General features: G+C 34.2%; 1 protein-coding gene across 1 annotated transcript; it reads right to left on the reverse strand.

Annotated features, from left to right (window-relative positions):
- Positions 1-19,153: 19,153 nt before the first annotated feature.
- Positions 19,154-25,232, reverse strand: LOC115965496 (L-Ala-D/L-amino acid epimerase). The gene is made up of 7 exons (XM_031084733.1): positions 24,611-25,232; positions 23,337-23,447; positions 22,763-22,979; positions 22,266-22,599; positions 22,086-22,147; positions 21,879-21,951; positions 19,154-19,534 (listed from the first exon to the last, which is right to left on the reverse strand). Coding segments are annotated over exons 1-7 (1,287 nt in total). The 5' UTR covers positions 25,100-25,232; the 3' UTR covers positions 19,154-19,533.
- Between the last annotated feature and the right edge of the window lie 1,596 nt (positions 25,233-26,828).

The following is a 26,828-nucleotide window of genomic DNA, read 5'->3' on the forward strand; positions in this document are numbered from 1 at the left end:
GGGGTTCCCTCTTGATTTATAGAGCAGAGATTGGTAAAAAAGAAACACGAAAAGGCAAGATTAACCTCTGATTTGGATTAGTTACCAAAGAAATTTTTTATATTTACATATTTTTTCCTAAAAGATGGAGTCTTTGTGTTGGGGCCAATTACTTTGAAGTAGGTCCAATACTGAAAGAAGGAAATTGATTCAGTCCAAAAATCTAGCAGTAAAAAACTGTCTGATCCAATGATTTTAGTCGATTTTATTCAATTTTTTTATTGGGCCGATCTTCACTGGCTTTTTCCACCTCAGTTTAAATAAGTTTAGGGAAAATTGATAAATACATGAGTAGGGTGAACTGGCTTCCACAGAAAGCATTAAAAAAAATTCTTAGAACAGTCAAACAAAATTAGGATGAATGTAATACCTACACAGTAAGAGAAGTTTTCACCTTTTCTCCCCTACGAAACCATACAGATCTTAGTTGTAACTAAGCAAGCTCTCTCGATTAAAGTTTGATGCTCCCTAATGAATTCATCTTCATAATTTATTGTAACGATTATAATAAAAAATTAAAAATCTTAAGAATATGATAGTGAACTCAAAAAAGTTAGTTTTATTTATTTATTATTTAGTATAATTTAACTTCCTTTTTATAATGCCAAACCGAACTGAATGTAAATACCTTAAGAGAGAGAGAGAGAGAGAGAGAGAAGAAATTGTTCAAAAGAATCACAACATTTCAAAGTGAATGATGCGAAGAACACATAAGTCAAGTTGGAACATTTCTTTTGTGAAAGACCTTTGAAATGTTTGATGATCCAAAGTCAATGTGACTTATCAATTAGCATGGTAAGTCATCTTTCGGTGGAGGTCAAGTACACAATCCATCTATCAATTTTGATTGTTCACATGGGTTCTGCAAGAAGCCTTGCGGAAACTCCTCTCACATATATCAAAATTTTTTCTTGATTCACTCCTCTAGTATGAAAATTTTTATTCGTCTTTGAAAAATGCCACCAAATTGTTCTGTGGCCAATCAATTACTTTTTTTTGGAAGAATAACATTTTCTTAAAGTACCATGATCGTTTCACATAACAAACTTCCACACTCCGTAACACCATGGGTAAAATGTGGACATTCTTCTAAGACCATGTACACGCCATGTGTGTACGAAGTGGAGTGTGAATGTTATTGGTATGAAATAATAATTAAAGGCAGGCCATAATCGACAATGATTAGCATGGCATTGCCGCATCCACCATACAATGTACTTCACATTGTTTAGTAAATCTAGCAAATTCAGACATGAAAAAGCAATACCCTTTTGCCCATAATATCGTTATAGGCATGGAACCTGTTCCCTACCATGCTTATCATGAGTATTAGAGGACTACACCTCTCCCCACTTATTATGGAACAATTTTTATTATTATTTATTTTTACTCATTTGTAATTGCTATGCAGAAGCATGAAAGTTTTAATAGTGCCCCACCACCCCCCTTAACACCACAGTGGTTCCTTTCGGTGATGCTGATGTGAGTTATAGCTGCACTACTAGTTCTTATTGTGGAGCCACATGCTCTCATCATTAGTTTGACCTGCACTTGTAGCTTTGTCTAATGATGATTATAATCACTAATCATCATGAACCTTGTTATCAGTAATGCTATTACAATTGTACTGGTTAAAATGAGAAAGCGAGATCTGCCTACTTGTGGAATAATAAGAAGATAAGGGATAAGACTTGTGCGGCATGTGTTATACTGCACATGTATCTGGGTTTTGCTTAAATTAAAAAGAAAAAAAGAAAAAAAGAAAAAGAAAAAAAGAAGAAGATATTGATACTTTGCTTCAGAAAGTTTTCATAGATTTACATTTTCATCCCACAAGATAGGAATGTGAGCTTAGAAATGAGAGCTAATGATTATTCAATTTACCGATATATTATACCCTCTTGTATTTCTTTTTTGTTGGAATTATGATTACGTGAAAACATAATGATATAATGAGGCGCAATGAGGTGCATGCCAAAAACTTTGCTTACCTGATTAATTTGCAAGTTTAGGTTTTGATGGAGAAACGTGTATGGCATTATTATCAGTCCAGGTATGGCTATAACAGATTAGTGTGTCACGTTTAGGTTTGGAATTAGTCATGATTATAGTCACTCCTTTGATATCTATTGTGTATACGTTTTATATTTTACTTAATACTATATGTTTACAATTCTAGTTCTAATAAATTATAAAAAGCCTTTTGGCTGAGAGCTAAATAAAAGCAACCTTGTATTGATTTTCTGGTCAAGCAATTGGGCCAAAAGAACCAAACTTTATGAAGGTTAAGATAGCCTTTTTAACCCATACTATACCATAGGTACATACATACGTGTATGTTCGATTTTTCTTCCTTATTGCCAAATCAATGGATTTAGGAGATCATATACAGAAATAACTTGTACATGCCTATCAAAAGTGGAAATCAATTAGATCCACGGCACTTTAAATCTTCATTCCAAGGAAAAAAAATGTAAGAAAGTATTAAATTTTAGTCCAAAGAGGACTATCCAATGTATGGACAAGTTCTACTTTGTTAGCATTTTCTCTTTAGTCTTTAGCCTTAGTAGGCGCCCATTAGTTGAGCTTTCATAAAGAGGCTATCCAATGTATGGACAAGTTCTACTTTGTTAGCATTTGCTCTTTAGTCTTTAGCCTTGGTAGACGCCCATTCGTTGAGCTTTCATTGTAGCAGAGATTTGCAACTATTATCTCTGCTTTCTCGTGAAGCAAAAAGGATTTCATTGTGCAGCTGGAACACAAAGTGACTTCTTTCCAATCATTAAAGACAAATCTCAATCTCCTTTTCTGCACAAAATACATACTAACTTGTTGGATTCATCTAGTTTGTTCATGTATGTGGACCATATTTAATTCGTAACGAAGCTAGTTTACCTTTAAAATTACATCAAAAGTGTTTGATTTTATTATGCGTATGTGATTTTATTGTAGCTTTTGAATAATGTACACTGCAAGTACCCAGGGTTACTAGTGTACATTGAAAAGGGAAAACCTCGGACACCTTGTAAACACGAAAAAGGCAACTAATTTTTAAAGGTAAACTAGCTAGACTATTCTAGTTGTTTCGGAGCACTAGACCTAACAAGATATTATTGTTTACCATGCGGATCGTCGGCAGATGCAAGAGGCTTCCCTTATGTGGTAGGAGTACCAGACAGGATATGGATTGATATGTGTTAAGAGTTAAGACATAAGTTAGAGGCATGAGAAGGCTTCCCTGTAAGAACACAGGACATGACACAAGATTAATTGTATGTTCATTTTTAAACATGTGTTAGTATATATTGTGTCTTCTCGTGTGCACAAAACCACTAGAAGGAAGCCAAATTCATTCATTTCAGTATTTCTCAATAACAAAAAATCATTTTATTTTTATAGAATCTTGTTAAAGAAACAATAATTCTCATAATAATTAAATTGACCAGTTTTATTGATTTTCATTTGAATCCACAATTAATATCACTCTATCATTTACTATTAACAGCTTGTCAGCTTATCAATTATGAAATATTTTTTGAACTAATTGAATTTTCTAAGGCAAGACCTTCTTCACCTTTACGTTATTGTTTGGGGGCTAATTATCCATTTCTGAGTGAGAAATCGAATCAGGCGAAATAGCATCATTACAGCGTGAAGTCGATCATTATTATTGGTAGTACTGGTTGTTAGTGGTCCGCTCAAGGCCAAAATTAGAGTGCTTGATTTGTTAGTTGTACTGGTGGTAAGGGGTCCACTCAAGGTCAAAACTGGAGTGCTTGATATCATTATGTGGGCCTTTAAAATCATGGTACTTTCTCCTTTTAATCTTCATGCTTAATTGATCGATAGCGTTTCTATTATTAAAGGTTTTGGTCTGTGTCTAATGCTTTGGAGTACTAAATCAAACACAGATACGATATGTGTTTAAAAATGATCATATGTTAATAATTATGTCAGTCTAGTGCTCCAATGCAATAGAGTATTAGATGGAAACCTTTGTCTTATTATTAATAACTTGAGTTAATTTTTGTCATTGGCAGTGGTTAGTAGTGCCACAATGAAAAGTTCACTAAAAAACAGTATGTAATCGCACTCCATTGTCATTAACTTCCCAACCCTTGGCTCTATTTTGTATTTTTATTCGCTTCTTGAGGAAGAAAACAATTTGAATAGTGAACATTTCTGTTAAAAAAAACACCAAAAGGTACCAGTTAAACCATAAATCTCTAGAAGTTGGCTCTATTGTTGAGTTGCTAGGCCATCAAAAGCTCCTTAATATATGAAGTCCACCAAAACTATGAAGTCAAAGTAACAATAACAGTAATCTTGCATGCTATGCTACTGTCTATTCTGATAAGTTAAGATGTTTTTTACTGTGATTTGAATCTAAGTCACTTTTGCAACATGAAAAAATAAAGGTTCTGCCGTTCTGCCTGTTCTATTAAACTGGATCCAATAAAGTGCATCAATCTTGTTTGTGAAGCGTGGCTTGGAACAGAACTAAGAATATTGTAGTACTATATGATTTCAGTCTGTGGAGTTATCTAGGCAATAGGCATGCACAATTGCATATGCAGCAACTTTTTTCGCAAAGCAGTGTCCCCGGAGAGTAAAGAGAAGTCACTTTATATTATTTTAAGGAGCTTTATATGAAAATAAACAAATAAATAATAAACTTTCACACATTTACCAACCATAGTTCATAGTTTTCTAATCCTGGATATGCTCATTTGAGCACTAAATGTAAATTACTTTTCCTATTTTAAAATTGCAGGTTTGAGATACCAAAAAAATAAAAATACGGGTCTCTCCATCGAGTTTTAAAAGAACCAATTTTCATAGGCCGAGTCAAACCACTTTCCATAAAAATACATAGTATAATTTTATTGACTTTTACTATTTTGTTGTTTCCAATGTAGATAAGATCATTTTTATTTTCTCTAACGTATGTCTTAAAGACACCCGTTAATATATTCTAATATACTTTATTAAGTTTATTGCTCTTTTGACCACTCCTTTGTTGCTTCAAGGGTGATTGGTCTGACTTCTTACATCCGGGAACAATTTTTAATTTTAATTTTTTTTTTTAATTTTTAAAATTGTGCTCTATTTTCATATTGGAAACATATAGAGTGATCCAAAACCTTGCTCAGTTGGTTAGGGCGTTTAGTTATTTATTTATTTATTTTATTTGCTATTGTTCATTTGTTTGGCCTGAAGAAAGAAGATACGAGATTCATTTGTATTTGAGTGAAAGGTGAAATTCTCAAAGTCAACGGATGCAATTTGGAATGTGGAACAAAAAGGCAATTTTACTCAATGATAGCCACTAGAAGAGAAATTGACAATGCACTTGTGCTTGACAACTCGAAGCTTTTAACAGTAAACCAAAATTTTTTTTTCCCCAATTGGTGGATTAAATGACTAAAAGATCAAGTACAAAATAGTGTGGTAAACAACACACTTGGCATTGCCAATAATTAGCATATAATAAGGGAGGATGATTCAGTACATTGAAAAAAATAATCTAAAAGATACTCTTTGTTTGCAAACAAATCCGCAAAATGGTTCCTATTTAGGGGAGGGAAAGGATTAGCTCCTAACATATTGGAAACTATCCTGTTTTGACTTACTATGTGCCAACTAAGGATACTATTCATATGTAGTTTGGTCACATGATTTCTTTAATGAATTAGTATTATGCCTTTGTGATACATGGCTTAATTAAGAATCATGTGTAAATTAATGAAAATAAAAAATAAAAAATTTTATATTAATTAAAATTAAATAGATAATATATAAGTTCAAAATTAATTGAAGTATATGGTAGATAACTATGCAACTAATATAAAAGGAGATGCCTGAAAAATATAAAGGGAGTTTGCATAATTAAAACTCAAGTGCATATTTAAATGAAAAACCTTGAATTCAATAATTAAAAATAAAAATAATTGAAACCATATTTAAGTGGTAACCTCAATGTAATAGTTAAGAATTATGAACAACCCAAATTACAAAACATTAAAAAATAAAAGTAGATAAACTTACATAAGAATTGAATTTTTGTCTTTGAAAGTGTGGGGGGAGGCACTGAATTTCACCCTATCAAAACAAAATATGTAAATATAAATTTCAAGAATTTTTTTTTAGAATAAATTTTGATTGAGTGCTTCGGAACCTCAATAAAACTCCCAAAAAAAAAAAAAAACAAAAACAAAAACAAAAAAACGAAATTGGGAATTTATTTTTTGAAGCGAAGAGGAGGGACTGAATTTGAGAGAAAAACAAATAACAAATAACTCTAAAAAATGATAGATACTTGGATGTTCAAAATATTAATGAAATAAATCATGAATTTGGCCTTATTATTTATAGTGACCAGAAAATCTAAAGATAAAAGTCATGGCATAATAAAACTATTATCCATAATCGTTCCTATATATATCCAACAAACAAAATTTCAACCATGGTAAACTTCAACCCAAAAAAAAGTTGTTAAGAAGTTGTTTCTATTTAAAATAATAATTTTAAGTTGTGAAGAAGTTGTTATAAGCAAAAAAAAAAAAAAAAAAAAAGAATTAAAACGTGGTTTTTTTTTTATGTAGAGATAATTTTGAAAAACGAATGTTAAGACGTGTTTGGTTTGGAGTGTCATTTTCTCAAATCAAAAGATAAGGATAGAGAGTATAATTATCTTTTCTTTTCTTTTAAAAAAAAAAATTATTAATGACCTATCCTAAAATTGCTACAATCCTAGTATCATACCACGGTTAAGCACCTCATCGTTGCTTTTCTAGTATCCTAACATTTTAAGACATGTCATTAATAAATAAATAAGAGTTGTAGTAGTCAAGCACAATGTTGGTGTACATGTTGTTGCAAATACCTTCACTCCACTAATCATAGTAGCTCGAAATGCTAGGGGGTGAGGTAAAGGATACTGTGCGAAGTTGCAGCACTGGGCCTTATCGTGAATAGAGATTCTAAATTATGTGGATTAAATGGATTAAATGAAGAATTTGGATTATAATACACTACACATAAAAAGTAAGGATTAGATGAAGAATTTAGATTATAATCAAATTAAAATTTTTATCAACTTAAAATTTATAGGAGAAGAAAAATTATACTTAATGATAAAAATGAATTAGAGTCCTAGTAGTATACTATTCCTTTTTAGTTCTTTAAAAATCTAAAAATTTAATAAAATTTCAGCAATTTAGTGAACCCACGTGGTGTAACCACGGCATCTAAACTCAACTTTTACTATATATAATATGATTATGTGATTTGTTTAAATAATATGCATAAATAGTCTAATAAATTACAGTGTAGAAGGTTGGAAAAGATAACTTTTAGGATAAAATACTATTTTGGTCCTTAAACATTACCAAAGTTTGTTTTTCATTCTTAAACTTTGAAAAGTTCTTTTTTCATCCTTAAACTTTGTGAACAGTTTTTTTTTTTTCAATATTTTAGAGACAAAAATAAGGATGAAAAACAAGCTTTTTTTTCACTAGTTTAGGGATGAAAAAAAAAAAAAAAAAACTTTTTAAAGTTTAAGGACAAAACTAAAATATTTCCCAATAGTTTAGGGATGAAAACAAACTGTTTTATAGTTTAGGGACAAAAAAAAAAAATTTCTTAAAGTTTAAAGATGAAAAATGAACTTTTTTGTAAAGTTTAGGGACTAAAATATTATTTTACCCAATGTTTGGAGCCAACCTTTGCCTCCATTTTATGTGAGAATGAAAGTGGACTGGTTTGTGTAACTAGGGTTGTCCACGGGTTGGGTTTGTGCCCAACCTGGACTCCACCCGAATGACTCGGGTGGGTGAAAATATGGTCTGAACTCGACCTAAACTATCTGGTCGGATTTTTTGGTTCGAGTCTTGTCAATTTCAGGTTGTATCAGGTTGGTCTCGAGTTTTATCATCAGGGTTGAAATCTAGTCGGATCCCGCGAGATCTGGCCAAATCCGTCAAGATCTAGCCTAGATTTCGTCGGATAATGGCGAGATCTCGCCGGATCTCGAAGGATTTAGACCAAATCTCAACAAAACTCAACAAGATCTTGCCGGATTTGGTCTAGAATGATTAATATAGTTGTCGGAAATGTTAAAGCTTCAGTTTGAGTCGAGTTCCACAGGTTTTGAAATGAAAACCCGATAACCGAACCACTGGGATCGGATTAGAGAAATCGGAACCCGCGTCCGACTGTTGGAGTCGTCGGATTTGGTGGCAGTGGGTTGGACACAAGCGAGTTGGGCAGGTTTGTGGGCGGCATGGACACCCCTATGTGTAACAATTCTCTTAATCTACCCACTCTCTCTACTTCGCACCACCCCTCATAGATATGATATTTATTTATAAGCAAGTTTGGCAAGTTCAACTATGAAAGTGGCAAGTCAGGTCGAGTTGGGTGGCAGGTTGATTTTTTCAACCATCAAGAGTTCAAGACCCACTCAACCCACCTATATATATATTCATCTCTGTCTTTATGTCATATAATATTTAAGTTTTTTTTTTTAATTAACTCCATGATTTACGCATGTAGAAAATTTGATGATTTTCCAACATATTTGCAAAGATACATTGTGACATGGATATAATAAGCTTTTTTTTTTCTTTTAAGAAAAATGTTAGAAAGTATTTGTTAGGATTTGAGTTTGTAGTGTTGATAAACCATGACAAAAATTAAGTCTCATTGAGTTAGAATGATGTACTCTCAAGTCCAAGACAAAATAACTCAAGTTTAGGGTGAAAAAAGTGAGATACAATCTGGTTCTCTCGATTTCTCTCGATTGCTGTTTGATTGCTCTTGATTGATCAAAAGTTGTAGATTAGCAAAAAATTAGCAAACGTAAAAAGCCCATAACTTATCCATTTGAAACCCAAATTGCGATCCTTTTTTGTAGTATTTAAAGGACATTATAAGCTAACCCTAGATGGATTTTTTAGAGGTTTTTAGAGAGAGTAGAGTGCATCTTATGCCTCTAATTGTAGATCTAGGGTTTTTGTACCCAAAGCTTTCTCAAGTCTTCTACCAGCAATATTTTTTGAAGAAACTCAAGGTCTGATGTTGTAGAAGTTGCTGCATACAAGATCAACTACTGATGGTGATCTAAAACCTTTGAGTGGGATTAAAAAAGTCACAAGTGTGGGAGTTTGTGCTCGGCAAATGCAAGATAGAAGAGTCCATGGGGCCGGAGCTGTACGTGGTCGTGTTAGTAAGTTCTATAAAAGGTAGCTTTAAATTTAGGGGTTAAATCTATTGTAATCTTCCATTCTATCATAGTGGATTTGTTTATCTTGAGGATAGTTAGGTCAAATTTTCCTTAGATTTTTACCTTGAGACGGTTCGTTTCATTAGTTTTCCTAAGTAATCATATCGGTGTGTTCTTTATTTTTCCGTTGTTGTGCATGATATGGTCTCTCTTTGTTTAGCCTAGATCTCATAATTAATCTAAGTAATCACTTGACTAATATATTAGGTTAAACAATTTGCTTTAAGGGGTCTAAATAAACAAAGAGTATTCATCATACCTTAAGATGTGTGTACTTTGATCCATGGAAACTTCCTATAATTTACTTTAATAGTTTATATTTTTGTTGCAAGCCTTTCAATGGTTTATAGGATTTAAAGGAAATAATTTTAAAATTTTATTCATAAATAGTAAAATAAATTTTGAAATTTAGTATACAAACTAAAACTAATCCACCAAATTGAAACCTTCCAAATTTTCAACTAACCCACCATTTTTGTAGGTTGGTGGGTTGGCGATGGTTTGAAATTTTTTCCAATCCGCCAATGCCAAAAAAAATTTCACTCAACCCACCCAACTTGACCCGTGTACAATCCTAGAGTGGACCAAGTTGCACTATTTAAACTTTGAATCTACAACTAGGGATGAAAGAGCATAACACTCCAAGGGTAGAAATTATTTAATTTGTTGGGAGCTATCCTTAATCAGTGTGAGCATCACCTGGTCATCCACTTCCTCAATGAGGTTAGAGATACCTAGGTTAAAGGCAAGGCTATATTTGTCTTTTACTAACATAATTTGGCAACTATACTAGAGGTCTTTCACATATTCCTTATGAAAGTCTTTATCCATTGTTGGAGATACCAAGGTTGGCCTTGCTTAGACCAGGTTGTTTTTTGGAGTTAAGCCCAGAATTTAAACTTGGAATAAAGACGAGTAATGGCTACTAGTGCACCTCTTTGGCCCATAAGAGAAACCAGACCCAAAACAGAGTAGCAAAACACGAGTGATAAGTGTATCACTATCACATGAAAATAAAATAGTGACTGTTTAGCGATAATATGCGACAAACTATTATTATAAATGTAAATACAATAATATACATCCAATGATAAGATAAGATTGAAATACAATTGCCTCAACAATTGATAATACGATTTTAAACCAAGATAAATTTTCCCACATAATGCCTTTGTATTAAAAGGGGAAAATTGGTGTGTTGTGAAAGGCAATAGAGTACACCAACTATGTGTAGAAGCAGTTGGTCGAACTTTCCCATCTAATCTGCATTTAGATGACTCCTCCCATAGCAATGCTCTTTAGGTCTTAGTGGCATTGGTATAATGTATGGCTTTCTTGGAAGAGTAATGAATATCTTTGGAGTATATAGTATAGCACTACAAAAAAAATCTGGGTTCAAGTCAGGGGCATAGCCAGAAATTTTTACATGGGGGGCTGATTCAAAGTATTGATATAAAAACATAATTCATAAGTCTATTGAATACAAAATTTCAATTTTGATATATCTTAAACATTAATGAACATACAAAAATTGTCTAGTTCACTATAGATATATACAAAAATATCCACACAAAAAAAAAAAAAAAAAAAAAAAAAAACATTTCACATCAAAATCATGCCTGTCGACAATTTTTCATGGAATAAAATTCCTCCATAATCATTTCCATGGAGAAATTTCCAGCAATTTCCTTTTCTATATAAACTATCATATTATCTACCAAAAGTTCATCTTCCATTCTATTGCAAAGTCTTGTTTTTAATAGTTTCATAACTGAAAAAGCTCGTTCTGTAGTTGTTGTAAAAACTAGAAGAGTTAACACAAGACGAATTAGTCTATCAATTAAATGATAGAATTTTGACTTTCCTGAAATTTCTAATCCTCTAAATAGCTCTGATATTGTATCCATATTCTGAAAATCTGGATGTTTTGTCACATCAAGCTCATAATATTGTAATTGACGATTCAAAAGACAAATTTCATGCTCAGTGAAATCTTGAGGATAATAATTTTCAACCAAATTGCAAATATCACCAATTTTGAATGATCTAAAAGCATCCTTAGGATTTAATGCTGAACTAAGAATGAGAAGATCTGTCGTTAGCTCACAAAATCTATTATTCAATTCTTGCAATTAAAAGTCTATTGCAACTATAAATATGTCAATTCTTAAATGATGTTCTATTGTTGTCAAAGCTTTATCTTCATGATGGTATTTAACTCGAGCTTTAGTATAACAAGCATTTAAATCAAGAATATCAATTTCATGTTGTCCACAACACTAGCAAGTAAAGGCTCCCATCCATCATCTCTCAACTTTTGAATAAGTGATTTTGTAGTTGAAACTAAATGCTTGACATTTAAAAGATCCTGAGAATGTTGTTGCAAACTTGACGAAGAATATTAGTAATTCCCATAATCTCTTTCATCATATGCAAAATTAAAACAAATTCAAATGATGTTAATACTTGATAAGCTCCCTCGACATCACCATGTTGTTTATAATTAGTCCCTTCCTTAGAGATAGTATTGTTAAGTTTACAAGTTGCATCAAACATTTTTTTTCAAACTACAAATAGATTGAAAATGAGATCCCTAACGTGTTTCTCCAACCCGTTGCAAAGTACCAATTTGGTTTGCTTCTCTTCCAGTCTCAATTTCATTAGAAGCAATCATATTCTCAATTTGTTCCCCTTGAGCATATTGCAATTCATCATTACTCTTACTAGAACCAACAACAATATTGATAATGTTAATCAAATGATTAAAGAATTGATGAACAACTTTTACTTCTCTAGATGTTGTAACTAAAGCCAATTGCAACCTATGAGCCATGCAAAGTACACAATAAGCATATAGACATTCTTTAAGAAATAAAGCTTGTAATCCATTCCATTCATCACGCATATTACTAGCTCCATCATGCCCTTGACCTTGAACATTCTCAATGTGGAGTTTGTAACAAGAAAGGACAGCATATATCTCCTTCTTTAGGGTCAATGCAGTAGTATCTCTAACATGCACAACATGAAAGAAACGCTCTTTAATGAAACTATTTTTATCAATAAACCTCAAAATAATGGCCATTTGCTCTCTCTTCGACTCATCTCGGGCTTCATCAATGAGAATGCAAAATTTTTCATCCCCAATTTCTTCACAAATAACATTTTGTGCTTTACTAGCAAGAATATGCAAAATCTCCTTTTGAATTGTAGGTGATGTATATTTGGCATTTTGTGGAGCATTTTCCAAGACAACACTATCTACTTTGTCATTAAAAGTTGATGTGGATTTTATCAATTCAATAAAATTACCTTAATTTTTTGAATCAAGACTTTCATCATAACCTCTAAAAGCATAAGCTTAGAATGCTAGCCATCAAGCACACTCTATTGAGGTTTTGAGCCGCAACCGATTATTCTCTCTCTCTCTCTTTCTTTTTGCGCTTGTTTCTCAATTAGCTTGTCAAAATATGTCGTGAATAATTCTTTAGATCATTGCAACATTTCACAGCAATTTTATGTGGGGAGTTTGGATCTTTCCCTACATGACGAATTAAAGGACAATTCATTCCATTATTCACATTTTTCTAATTATTAAAACCTGTTGAAATGAATGCATCTGATCCAGGACGACCTCTTGGTTTCTTACCAAAAAGGTAGCAAGGTAGACAACATATCACATCCATTGAAGGTGAGTATTCCAACAAATCACTATGTGATTCAAACCATGAAACTTGAAATTGACAACGATGATTATCATCGTTGTATGGATAGTCTTTATTTTTAGGTTGATATGGACCTTCTTTGAGATAAATTTGTTGGATTTCATCTTGTTTGTTGATAGGAAATTCACATATTTGTGCACATGATCCTAGATAACGATCCATCTCTTTAGATTGAATTCTTGAACATTTGGAGAGGTGTTCATCAGGCATTGAAGTATTAACATTTGTTTCTATAGCCACAATTGTCCTAAATTCTGAATTGATAACATCTTTTTTCTTAAAGAATGCATTAATTGTTTTTCATTTGCTCATAATTCTTTTAGCTTTAAGAATATGACTAAAAAATTAACCTAAAAAGAACTTAAAAAATAAAATATTAATTAGAAATTTTTACTTAATTATATGGATGTTATTCATACTCAAGAAAAAACAAAATTTCCACTATAACTTAAACAGTCAACCCATCATCATTCCTATTATTAAAATTTTCCCGTATTTTAATTTTTTAATATGACTTTAATTAATAATAACCCCTCAAACAAAAACAAAAATTAAACACACAAGTACATAGTATAAACCAAACAATTTAACAACACCCACAGTCACATGATATCTAACTAATCAAAAATAGGTAATAAATCAAAACAATTTTACCTTAGAAACTTTGTCTTCACAAAATGCAAAGATGGGTGTGGACCGTGTGGCAATGCCTACAACTGTAGATCTTCCCTTCAAGACTCATCATAAACAACCTCCCCATGCCTTCAATCATATATTTCTCTAAAAATCTACGAAAAATTAAAGAGCATGTGAATATTTAGGTGTAGATAGTTGAGAAAAAAAAAAAAAAAAAAAAAAAAAAAAAAAAAAAAAAAAAAAAAAGACACTAAAAAGAGATGAAGGTGTAGTGCTGAAGAAAGAGAAGAAAACTTTCCAGCCACCAAGTTCTAAATCTTGAAATCTGAAAATGAAATATGCTAAGTGATTTATTTTAGAAAGCAAGAAGAAAGAAAAAAAAATGGTCTTTTTTTTTCCTCGGAGCGTGAGGACTAAGGAGGGTTGACTACTGAGGGTTTTGTTTTATTTTACCATGACTAATGAGTTGAGTTTTGGGGGCTGGTAGTGGTACTAGTGGCAGTGTACTAGAGAGAGAGAGAGAGAGAGAGAGAGAGAGAGAGAGAGAGAGAGAGAGAGGCTTTTCATAGGTTTTTTGAGATTGAGAATAGGTTGATAAAGTGAAATTTTTTTGTGAAGTGTTTGGAATTTTGGTATTTAAATGTAAGGTGGGCCAAATTTTGTTTTATTGGATTACAAAAGATGCCTAAAACTAAAGGAAGGTTGGGAGAATGGAAGAGATATGGGGGGATTGGATGTTCATCACTGGGGGGGCCAATTAAATTTTCTATATACACTAGTGGACTTCTTTTTTTTTTTTTTTGGGGGGGGGGGGGGGTAGGGGCCACGGCCCCTCCAAGAGGCTATATGTTATATTAATTACTCAAAGAAACTCCTCAAGGTGTTTATCTCCCCAACAAGTGATATTAGAGCTCATGCTGGTGTGGGGCAAAGGTGGCATGGTTATCGAGGTTCCGTTCACAGTTGGAGCGAGAATGAGGTGTGTGTACTTTAAGCCCTTTCGCAAATGGAGCAAGGCGGGTCCCTTTCATAGTTGGAGTGGGGATGGTATATTGCATTAAGCAAGCCCATAAAGCCCACACAAACGATCATGGAAAAGGTCCAACAAAGAAGTATTATTGCCAATGGTGCTAGACAACGATGAGGTGCAAGGTTCTCATGGAGGATAAAAGATGTGTGGGGTTGACACATAAAGGCCCATGGATGATGCACTAGTGAAAGAAAAAGCCCATTAGGCAAGGGGGAGCGAGTAGGACTTGTTTATGGCCCACAAAGAGGTCTTAAAGCCCACAGAGAGGAGACTCACATGTGAGGGGGAGATTGGGTGGTGTGGGGCAAAGGTGGCATGGTTATCGAGGTTTCTTTCGCAGTTAGAGTGGGAACGAGGTGTGTGTACTTGAAGCCCTTTCGCAAACGGAGCAGGGTGTGTCCCTTTCACAATTAGAGTGAGGATGGTATATTGCACCAAGCAAGCCCATGACGCCCACACAAACGATCTTGAAAAAGGTCCAACTAAGGAGTATTATTGCTAATGGTGCTAGACAACGATGAGGTGCGAGGTTCCTAAGGAGGATAAAAGACATGTGGGTTGACACATGAAGGCCCATGGATGATGCACGAGTAGGACTTGTTTATGGCCCACAGAGAGGTCTTAAAGCCCATAGAGAGGAGACTCACACGTGAGGGGGAGATTATTAGGTGTACATGTGTAAGTGAAGTCTCACATTGAATGAAGATTAGAAGAATGAGTAGTTATTATAGCATAATTAAGCACATACCTATTGGGATTAGGTATTTTGGGTTATATTAATTACTCAAGGAAACTCTTCAAGGTGTTTATACAATATGGAGAGTAGAGGCCATGGAGATTATGAAATGTATGGAAATTATGTTAACTTCGGAGATTATGAGAAATGTGGAGATTATGTGAAATATGGAGATTAGATACTACAGAGATAAGAGTTTATGGTTGCTTCCCAATAGATGAGTTCTTGTACTGTTTTCTCAAAAATAAAATAAAATAAAACATCCTTTGTGCAAGGTGCTCAAACCTTTTTACCCATGACTGATTAGTCATTTTGTGAGCATTTAACTGATTAGTAGTTTCTCAAAAAAAAAAAAAAAAAAAAAACTTTTAGTTAAGTTTAGGACGTCTCATCATTCTATGTTAAGTATGGTGATGCTGACCAAACATGGCTTACTACTACACACTAGACCATGTAAAGTCAGAAAATTGGAGAAGATATGCCAAGTTTGATGTTTCTCACATCATTTGTTACATCTTAGCTATGGTGAGTCTTATCTTGATTCTTCTTCATTTAGAACCCACATCCACATGGGAAGGCTTCACTAGATAATAGATTTACAAAGTTGATTATGGGCGGATATCTGGCTTTCAAGATTTTAGTCCATTGAGTTGTGCTCTCATTAAGCAGACGCTAGTTTTGTTTAGCTATGAGGGATTCTATTCCTATCCTCGAATCTTTTAATTCCAAGAACTTATTCATCTTTGGCCTTAGTAACAACTAACAACGTTCCAACAAACTGGGTGTAGCTTACTTTTTTTGCTTTAAAGATCCCCACACAGGGTTGTGATGCAATTCAGCAATTGACTGCAAAAACTAATTGGAAGTTTAAGGCGTTGCATCGCATGGATTGGGATAACTGAAGTGACAGAACTAACTAGGTTGACCTTACTAGCTAAGAAAAGCAGTCTTGATTTCTATCTGCTAATTAAGCCTGTTTTTGACCCTCTCTATTAGGGGTGTCCAGGTGACCCGTTTACCCGACCAAACCGAGAAACCCGCCCGGACCGACCCGCTCGCCACCCGATCCGACGACTCTGGCGGTCGGCGGCGGGTCTCAACCCTCTAAACCCGATCCCGGCGGGTCGAGTGGCGGGTTTTCTCCTCTAAAACCGCAGCCACCCGACCCGCCCGACCACCACTTCAGATGAACCATCCTCCGTTCAGATCCGACGACGATTAGCCATCTTTTGCTTAGATCCGGCGACGATTTTTCTCAGGTCTACTTAGATCCGATGATTTTGGCTCAGATCCGGCAATATTTTTCAAAAAATCGCTCAGATCGGAGACGTTTAAGCTCGGATCGGTGACGTGTAAGCTCAGATCGGTAACTTTGGCTTAGATCGGGCGATGTTTAAGCTCAGATCGGTGACGTTTCGTTCTCCTCCAACTAGATCCGACGACGTTTCGTTCTCCTCCGCTCGTTGCGTCGTTCGTCGGTTTCAACCGAACCGACCGATCGTTTTTCAGAATCCGATCCGACTCGACCCGTGGTGATCGGCGGTCGATTGCGGGTCTGATTCTCTCCCACCCGACCCGAGCGGGTCGAGTCTGGGTTGGGCACAAATCCGACCCGGCCCGACCTGTGGACAGCCCTACTCTCTATAATGAATTCATAGGCTTCCGTATTTCTGCCATCTGCCACAATTAGTATGCCCAAGTATTTTCCGAAACTCGTAGTGATTTTCATGCCTCAAGTATGTTCAATGCTATCGCAGAGTTTGAGTGAGACATAGGGGGAGAGACACTTCTGATTTCTCAAGGTTTATCTTTTGGTCAAATTCACTGACAAATCTGCCAAGGATGGAAAGGATGGAGTTGCAGCAGGGATTGGTCGCTTTTGCTAAGAAAACTACACATTAGGGTGATGATAAGACCGGTCTTGGTGCATAAAGCCCTTTCCATCTTTTGCTCTGTGCTCTTCTTCTATAAGGGTATACAAATACTCCAGATACCATATGATGGTACAAAGAGACAATGGATCACCCTATTTTATAGGGCGTTATGGCTCCAAAGTGGTACCATTGATAAGGAAAATTAAGATCAACGAAGCGATACAAGACATGATGAGATCAATCCAATTTGGAAGGAAGTTAAAGAAGATGAAAGTATGATGAATAAAGCTTCAGGTCAACCAATCGTTGAGCTTTTCAAGATCAGTCTTGATAGCCATTTGTGCCCATTTCCTTCTGATCCCCATCATCAAGTGAATCATTTTCTAGACAACTGCAATGTTTTCAATTACTTTACGATTAGGAAGATTATTTGAAAATGGGCTTAAGGCGCAAGATCAAAATCTTGGTCCTGGCCTTCAGAGTGTATTGCAAAGGCTAATAAATCTGAAGGACTAACTGTTTCCTATCAAGCCATGTGCGGTCCTTTTTTGTTTGGTCAAGTTTTTTTTAGATGAAATTTAATATATTTTGATGCATTTTTATTAACAATTTAAATAGCATAATACAGTTGTATTTGATCTTCCCCATTTTTCTGTAAAACAAAGAGAGCAAAGATAGAAATAAGTTTGTCCCCACGGAGGTTGTGCCCAAGTGGGATCACATCAAACAAGTCCTTTGTGCTTTTACATACAACCGTTATATGCAACATCTCTCTAATATGAGAGTAGATGCCACACTCGTGGGGTTTATCCCTTTGTAAAAGTATGTTGCATGCAACATGTTACACAAGATATTAAGGCCCTATTTGGTACACCCACTCAAACATACGTTTTCAGTTTTTAAACAACATTACACGTATTTTTACACACTTTTTCATTTACATGTATTTTCATACATGTTTTTAGTTTTTAAATGTATGTACCAAACACCCAATAAATTGTTTGAGTATATAATGCAAAAAGTGTCATGATATGAATACCGGAGAGTAATTGTGAATCCTCCATGTCAGGAGTAAATCACAAAGTGTGGCAAATAAAAATAATTTTTTAAATAATAATATAGATTTTGTGCAAAGAATATCAAATAGTTTTCACTTTTTTTTCATCGATCTTAGGTTTCTTTCTCTGCAAGGCATGCTAATTTCGCATGTGGGTATGTGTAAAGGCCTCTAGCCAAAACTCCCGTGTTAGAGATGTCTTCATCAACATTAGAGGAGAATAATGAACTTCTTTTGCAAAAATATAATTGGAGTTGGCTACATTGATAAATTACACATTCACCTTATCTTGCTCATAATCTCACCTTCCATCTCATACTTATGGGGAGGAGTTGATGCAATTTGACATAGAGCTCTTCCAAATATGTTTTCATTACCGACCTTTGTTAGAAACTGGTTACAAGATCCACTATTCTCTAATAGGCCAATTTCGCAAAATTATACTTGTTCTCACACTAGCAGGCTGGAGAAATGCAGTAAAGGTATTAGGGTGATTAATGAAGTCAACAGAGACTCTTGGTTGGGCTTTTAAAGTTGATTTTAGTCGGGAAAACTCCTCTCTCAAGGGTAATTAAGGAATGCTGGCTTCAATTGTGAAATTGAGGACCTGTCTCCCCATCGTGGTGCCAACTAACAATGGAATTAGCATTCACCTAAATTGATTGCAAACATTTTGGCAGAGAGAGGAGAGTTTTTTTCAAGTTCTACACAGCAGAGATGCATACCAGCCTTAAAACAGAAGAAGAAAACTACTTGTGAAAGCTGTAATGTATGGAGACACTCAAAGTCATTCGCATTCATTAACATTGATAACTCAAATAATGTGGTCAGCTTCTCAATTACTAAGTACAAGAGCTGTTTATTGGAAATGTTACCGGCAATTTAATTTCAAATTGTAATTATTACAAAGTCAACTATTCCCACAAGCTGAAGAAATTTGATAACGTGGTTATTATTAGAGTAATTGACGTAGATGTTTCACCTGAGGACAATAATACAAGCAGAGATCACCTGTGCCCCATCTCTCATTTGTCAGGAAGCCCCTCTAAAAATGGAGGCCTGCCAAGCTATAGAAAGAATTTCACAACCAAGAGAATCTTATAAGCTCTGCTTGCAGTTCCAGAAAAGGGAACCAACCTAAGTTCAGATTTCTGCAGATAATTTGGTATAGTTAGTGTAGACAAAGTGGAAACTGTAACTATAATTTTAATGAATTTTTCTCAGTTGAATACAATGTAGCATGATATTAAAAATCAATGTTTATACATTTTAAGGAGAACAAAAGGGTGTGTTCAAAGTAGCTTCTCTTAAGATAGAATGAATATAAAGCGATTCATACGAGTAGTATGGAATCAATTCTTTCATCACTAATGTTCCTCTTTTTCTTTTTTCCTATTTTGTTTCCCCACCTTACACACACACACACACACACACACACACATATTGACATAAGGAAAATGTCATCCTAGGTGCAGTGTTGATTTGAACTTTCAATAGTCACTATAATACTTCCTTAGAATTGTTTCCAGAATCAAGGTGAGAAAGAAATGCATGAGAATGTGATCTCAAGGATAGGCATGTGTATGCTAACAAGAAGTTGCCTGAGGAGATGTTTGAAACATATATCAATGGTAGAGATCCAAAAAAAAGGGGTTTATTGAGGAATTATTTCACTGCATTACAGAGAGTTATACTGGTTTTGACCTATAACTTCTATAACAAATTTGAGTTTCCTACCAATGAGTTATAACTCAAATAGTACTTCCTGCTCTCATAATAATGGGATGGAAAGTGAGGTCATAGGTTTAGGATCCATTAGGTGTGTGTGTTATTTACCAATAAAAAAAATTAAAATAAATAAAATAAAACTAGAGTTTCCAAATTCATATTAATTTTTTTTAAATAAATCTCAGGACTAAATAGTGTGTGCACACGCTTTGCAATGGATAAACAAGAGTTTGAGTCATTCAGCCTTCAAGAAGTACTTCAGTACTCAGCCAATTGCACAGCAAACTACATGGCTTTTCATGCTACCAATAAGCAGACTGAGCCACACCAGACTAGTGAGTTTCAGTTGGTTTTTATTAGACTTACAGTGCAGTGGGGTATTGTTTCATAAAAATTACTTTTTGGTTTGGTGCTTTGTTTTGGGATCTAACAAACTGCTCACAGCAAACTGACCAATCACTTATCAAATAACACCTTTAATATATAAAGTACTTGTAAATGATGCCAAATTTTCAGAGAGACCCACTGCATCCACACCCAATCAATCCTTCCATTTAAATTTCAACTGAATGGATGGAAGGCCCTTCTTCCCTTTTGGGGTTTTGTGTGGAGACTTACAATTGTTATGGTGCGTTGTTTGCCTTTTATTTTAGAGAGTCACATAACAGCTAGTAAGCCTTGAAAATCTTGTACAAGTTCATTAGCCTAATTAAAAGTTGTTGCAACTGTCTTAAAGAGGCCATAATTGTCTTTCAAGGTCCAGTCTAAATGATCATACATGACTCCAGCCCTCACATTATACATTTTTTTAGATAATAAAGGGATACATATCACCAATATGCATTGATTGACACTATCTTACGCTAAATATCAAACACAATTGATCACATGACACATATAATATGTAATAATCTTTACAGTTCAACTACCTTGGTTTCTAAGAAATAGCTAGTTTTTACAATTTTTCTCCATAACATTAATGTACAAATTTAAGCATTCCACTCTGTTAGTTACCATAAAGTTTTAAGTTATCAGGAAGGGAGCCAACAGTGCACACCAAACTCACATATACGAACTTTAACAACCCTCACCGACTGCCAAATATTACTAAACCAAATTGATGTGTGATAAAATATGAAGGGGTCAATTTTTGTCATTAGTTGGTTTTTTTAAAATAAAAATTTCTATTATTGAATTTTTGGATAATGTTTTATTTTCTTATTTGTATGTGTTTTTAAGACTTATAAAATCAAATTAAATTCCTTTTATGTCAGTGTATTAATTAGAATCTTTAGGAATATTTTCACTTTGAAAATAACTTTTATGGAACTTTTAAATAGGCCTGGAATCTGAAAAGAAAAAGGAACAATTCTTATTAACACAAGATTGAGATTTCCATTATTTTCTGGTGGATTCCCAAGTTCTTTCCCTTGTTATTCAACAAACCAGTATGGATTTAAAGGTTTGTGTCTGGCTAGAACAAGACCATTTATATAAAACTTCAAAGCAGGATATTAATACTCTTCTTTTAATTAAACTATTGAATTCATCATAACATTCAACCTATGCTTATGCTAAACTACTTTAAAAAGAAAAATAAACTGACAAATAAGTCTTAAATGAAAGAAACTAATTAACAGTTAAAATAGGACCTTCATGAGAATTAAATATGATATCATTCAGGCCATGTAACAGAATATTTAGAAAGCAGAGACATTCACACAGTTAGATTGAGAAGAACTCTTAGATTGTTTAAGAATGTCATACCAAGAAATGTTGTCCCAGTGAAGGAAACCACCATGGCCTCTAGCATTTGTGAACTTGTAAACCGCGCCCAAGACTAGCCAAGGAATAATTGAGGGTTTTAAAAAAACAAAATGCTAAAGTTTACAATCACAAAAGGTTGCTAACCTTTTGCTTTGGACAAAAAAAAAAAAAATGATATTATAAAGTTGTGAGTCAGGATGAGATTACCATGGTAACCCTCAAAAACTGGATCTTCTGATAGCAAAAGGGGTGTATCTAGGTCAATGAACCTATACAGTAAATTGCTACTTAGAACTCAAAGCACCAGTATATATGTAAAATAAATAAAATATGTAAAACAAAATTAGATTGGCATGGTTTTTTCCAAAAAAGGATCATGATATTTACTTGAAACACCCAAGGCCAGCAGCAAGATGGCCAGCAAAGCCCATGGCCAATCTAGTCTCAACCATACCACCAATCATCAGACTTAAACCAGATGTCCTTGCCAACTCAATAATCTCAAGGGCTCCCATAACTCCAACTTTAGCAAGTTTAATGTTAATCACATCTGCAAGATTTCCTTGGACTATTTTCTTAACGTCATCTAAGCTCCGACAGCTTTCGTCAGCAGCAACAGATACCCCATATTTGTCTTTTGCAATATGTGTAACATGACCAAGACCCTCCCAATCATCTCTATGAACTGGTTGTTCAAAAAGGACAGGAGTGACACCCATTTCTACAGGAAAAGTAATAGTTTGCATTAGTTCATTGGTCAAAGGAGTCCAAATATTCAGATTACATAAAGGGGGCAATGTTTTTTGAAGGTTGTATGTGGACCATGCACATTCTAGAATACAGAATAAGAACTTAGTCTTTTACAATTTATATAAATTATATACCGTGTAATTTTTCAAGAACTTCAATTGCTTCCTTTGGTTTGTAACCTTCATTAGCATCCAAGATAAAAAGGCACTCGGGGTGTGCCTTGCGTATGGCCTGAAGAACTTCTATATCAGCTTTCAGATTCTTTCCTACCTTAAGCTTCAAAGTCTTGAATCCTTGATTGCCATACTTGGAAGCCAGTTCCGCAGCTTCAGCTGGGGAAACGATTGGAATCTGCACATATAAAACGGCTGAAACTTAGTTTCATGAGAAAGGTTTTCTAGATCAAAATACTCATTACTTAAATTTCTTAATTACGCCAGCAGAAATGGACCCCAAAATTCCTCCAGCCTTACTGGGTGACTTCTCCCAGAAAAGAATATATTATACAGAAAGAGAGATGGAAAGAATAATACTCATTACAATAACTAACAAGTAATAACCAAGCACCTCTCCCAGACCTGCACAAGCAGGAGGCTTGTGCACCGGGTACGAGCTTTTTACAATGATAAGTAACCAAAAGAGTATGATAAGTAACCAAAAGAGTAAAAAAGCTTTTCACTGCCAGAATCACTAAGATAAGAACGTAACTGTCATATCAGTTGTAATGGTATTTGAAACTCCACCAAAGAGTCTCCACAAGGGCACACCGATGCTATTAGCAACTGCATCAATCACTGCCATTTCGACTCCTGCCCTCACCTTCAATTGCAAGAAAAGTTTAATGGAAATTAAAATAATTAATAAATTTATACAGTTGAAGCTACATAAAATATTGGTCAAATCCATAAATGTACATAAATCATTAGTAGGTATATATATGTCCATGAAGTATGCAATTGCAAACGTGCAGGTAGTTGTGTTTACAGACAACAATTAATCTTCAACTAAAGCCTCAACATAAGTAAAGATGACCATGGATTCTATCACTATATCATATAACATAATTATGATTGTAATGCTTCAAAAGAGTGTGTGTAACACATAATTGAGTTCAGATCACAAGAATCATATAAAGTTCCTTAAGAGAACTTCACAAAAGTGCAGTGACCCATAACTACCACCATCCTCAGCCTAATTTTGGGCAGTTAAGGTTGCGTTTGGCATTGGTTGTAAAAGCCAGATTTTTTTTACCATTTAGCTTATTTTTGCTACTATTCATGGGTCTTATTGCATTTTTTGATACTATTCATGAGTTCTACGGTATTATTTCAACTAGATTTTAGCTTTATCTACCGTACTTTCAGCAAAAATAACAAGAGATTGGAGTGAAAATGACCCATTGTATTATTTCAGCTAGCTATTCATGAGCCTCACTATACTATTTCAACTAGATTTTAGCTTTATCTACTGTACTATTTTAGCTAGATTCTGTAACTTCAAATTTATAAAAGTGAAACATGACCAACATTTTATCACTTTTACTGATTTAATCCCCCAACAATAACAGTAGATTGGAGTAGATAAGGTATCAATTAGGGACCTAAAAGTAAAACACTCCACTTGGTTACAAAGGAACATTGATAAAGAGAAATGAAAGCTAGATTTCAGAATTTCTTGTTTACTTCTCTTTTGGATTCCAACCAAAAAAAAGTCAACTCAACCAAGAAAAAGTTACTTTTTCATTAGACAAAATTGAAAGTTTGCAGTTTTCTCAAGTCACATGTCCAAATTCAAACAATCAAAGCACCCAATACACTCAACTCTAAACACCCATTAAACCAAAACCATCAAAATTAATCTCTAATTAACATTTAAACACACACACACACACGCACACAAACAAACTTCAGCACCAAATGAAAAGTGATTACCAATTAAACCACAAGAAAATCAAAAAACTTCAAAGCTCAAATCATACTCACAGAAGCAAACTCATGTCCAGGTAGACTCCTACCAATCTCCTCCAACAGCGAGCACAAAGTCATCACCGGACTTTTCTTCAGCAACTGACAAGCTTCAGCCGCCTTTGCCATAGCTATGCTCTGATCCTCCGCAGTCACACCAGGCAAGATTGGAGTTTCACCCCAACCCACACACCCATTACTCAGCTCAATCCTAATGGCCACATTCTCCACTCTTTCCAGCCTCGACGAAGCAATAGTAAACGGTGCAATCAAAGGGACATTCAAAGCTCTATTCTCTGCTCTCTGCACATCCACAGTGAAAGTCGCTGTCAAGTTCCTGAATCCAAAGCTGGTTGTAGAAGTCGTTGCAGCCATCGTGTTGCAGGAATTGGGCGGTGAAAGCCTGGAAAGGGGCTGGAATTTTTGTGGGTTTTGGGTGACATGTATTGGAGAACAGAGGATGGGAGTGTAAAGTGGCGAAAATAGAAACAACCTAGTTGAGAACATGATTTGGTGTCTGTGAGTTTTTTCCTTCAAGCGGGGTAGAAACTTTGATTGATGGGTGTGTGTTTGAGAATGGAAATTTGATTGAGATGTGAGAGAGAGATGTCAAGAACAGCCATTGTTAAGATATAGAAATAATTGTCCTTTTCTTGTTCCATGTTGCATGCATTATTGGTTGAAATTAACTTACTAAAAAATTGATGTTCTCATTTAACAACTCTTAGGATAAAGAAATTAACTTATTAAAAAATTGATGTTCTCATTTAACAACTCTTAGGATAAAGAAATTAACTTACTAAAAAATTGATGTTCTCATTTAACAACTCTTAGGATAAAGAAATTAACTTATTAAAAAATTGATGTTCTCATTTAACAACTCTTAGGATAAAGAAATTAACTTATTAAAAAATTGATGTTTAGTATAATTAAGTCTCTATATATATAAAACAAAATTGATGTTCATTATAGTCCTAGCCCGGTATAAAAGTAACGTTACATTAACCAAAATTTGCCACTTCATATATTGTGAAAAATAATGAGATTAATTCTATATATGGCATTGTTGCTACACCTTTTCTTTTTTAGAAGAAGGACAAATTTTTTTTATTATTAAGGAAGACTCTTTAAATCAGAAACATCTTCGTTTTCAAAAAAAAAAAAAAAAAATCAGAAATATCTTCCATCTAGGCTAATAATTAGGGAGATTGGGTATTTGGTTGAGATGTTTAAACAACAGTTTTCATTGTTTAAATATCATAACACATATTTCTACAATACTTTTTAACTTATATGTATTTTCACAATACTTAAATAATGGTACTAAAAATTTCTAACCAAACGGACTCTAGTCTCGTAAGTAAATGAGCAACAAAATTACAATGTTTACATACATGAGAAAAATTAAAAATTAAGAAAAAAGAGGCAAAGTATTGCACACTTTCGCAATATAACCAAATTGTGCCAGGGAGTTACAGTTACTCCAAAGAGCATTGGTGAGTATCTCAAGAGCAAACCCAAAGCTCGTCTTGCTACCAGTGCTTCAACCTTAAGGATAGTATAACGCAAAGAATCTGTTGAGATAGTGAGGCCATAACCAATCCAGATGCATTGCAAACGACCACTCCAATTCCATCAAGATTATTTGTGTGGAAAAGAACCCCATCAAAGTTTATCTTATACCAAAATGTATCCGGGGGCAGCCAAGATGTTGTTGGCCTCATTGAAAGGTAAGGAAGTAGAAGTATGATGCAGCTTAAATCAGTGGCGGCTCCAGGATTTCTTTTTTAGGGAGGTTAATAAGAAGATAAATCTTAGATAAAAAATAAATCGTATGGTCTATGATGTTTCTTTATTACAAATTTGTCCATTGTATTAGCAAGAAAATAAAATATAAACTATTAGTTTATTTGACATATAGTTTCATAATACAATGAACATACTAATTATTATTGCTAAGTGAAATCTTGGAAATCATTCATTGTTTTCAAATACAATAAACATATTAATTGTTATCGCTAAGTGAACTTTAATTATTATACTTCTAGGAGAAAGTTAGATAAATTATTCCCAAATAGATACTAAGAAATTTTTTGTTGTGTTAACATTTGCTTTTGTCCTCACTCAATCACTCTTGGCCTGTCTCACACGCCCCGTCCTCACTCAACAAATAAAAAATTAAAAGCACTTCAAATTCAACAACTAATTTTTATTTTCAAGATTTTAGATTAAATTG

This window comes from Quercus lobata, chromosome 10 (genome assembly GCF_001633185.2).
Source record: "Quercus lobata isolate SW786 chromosome 10, ValleyOak3.0 Primary Assembly, whole genome shotgun sequence".
NCBI classification, from domain to species: Eukaryota; Viridiplantae; Streptophyta; class Magnoliopsida; order Fagales; family Fagaceae; genus Quercus; species Quercus lobata.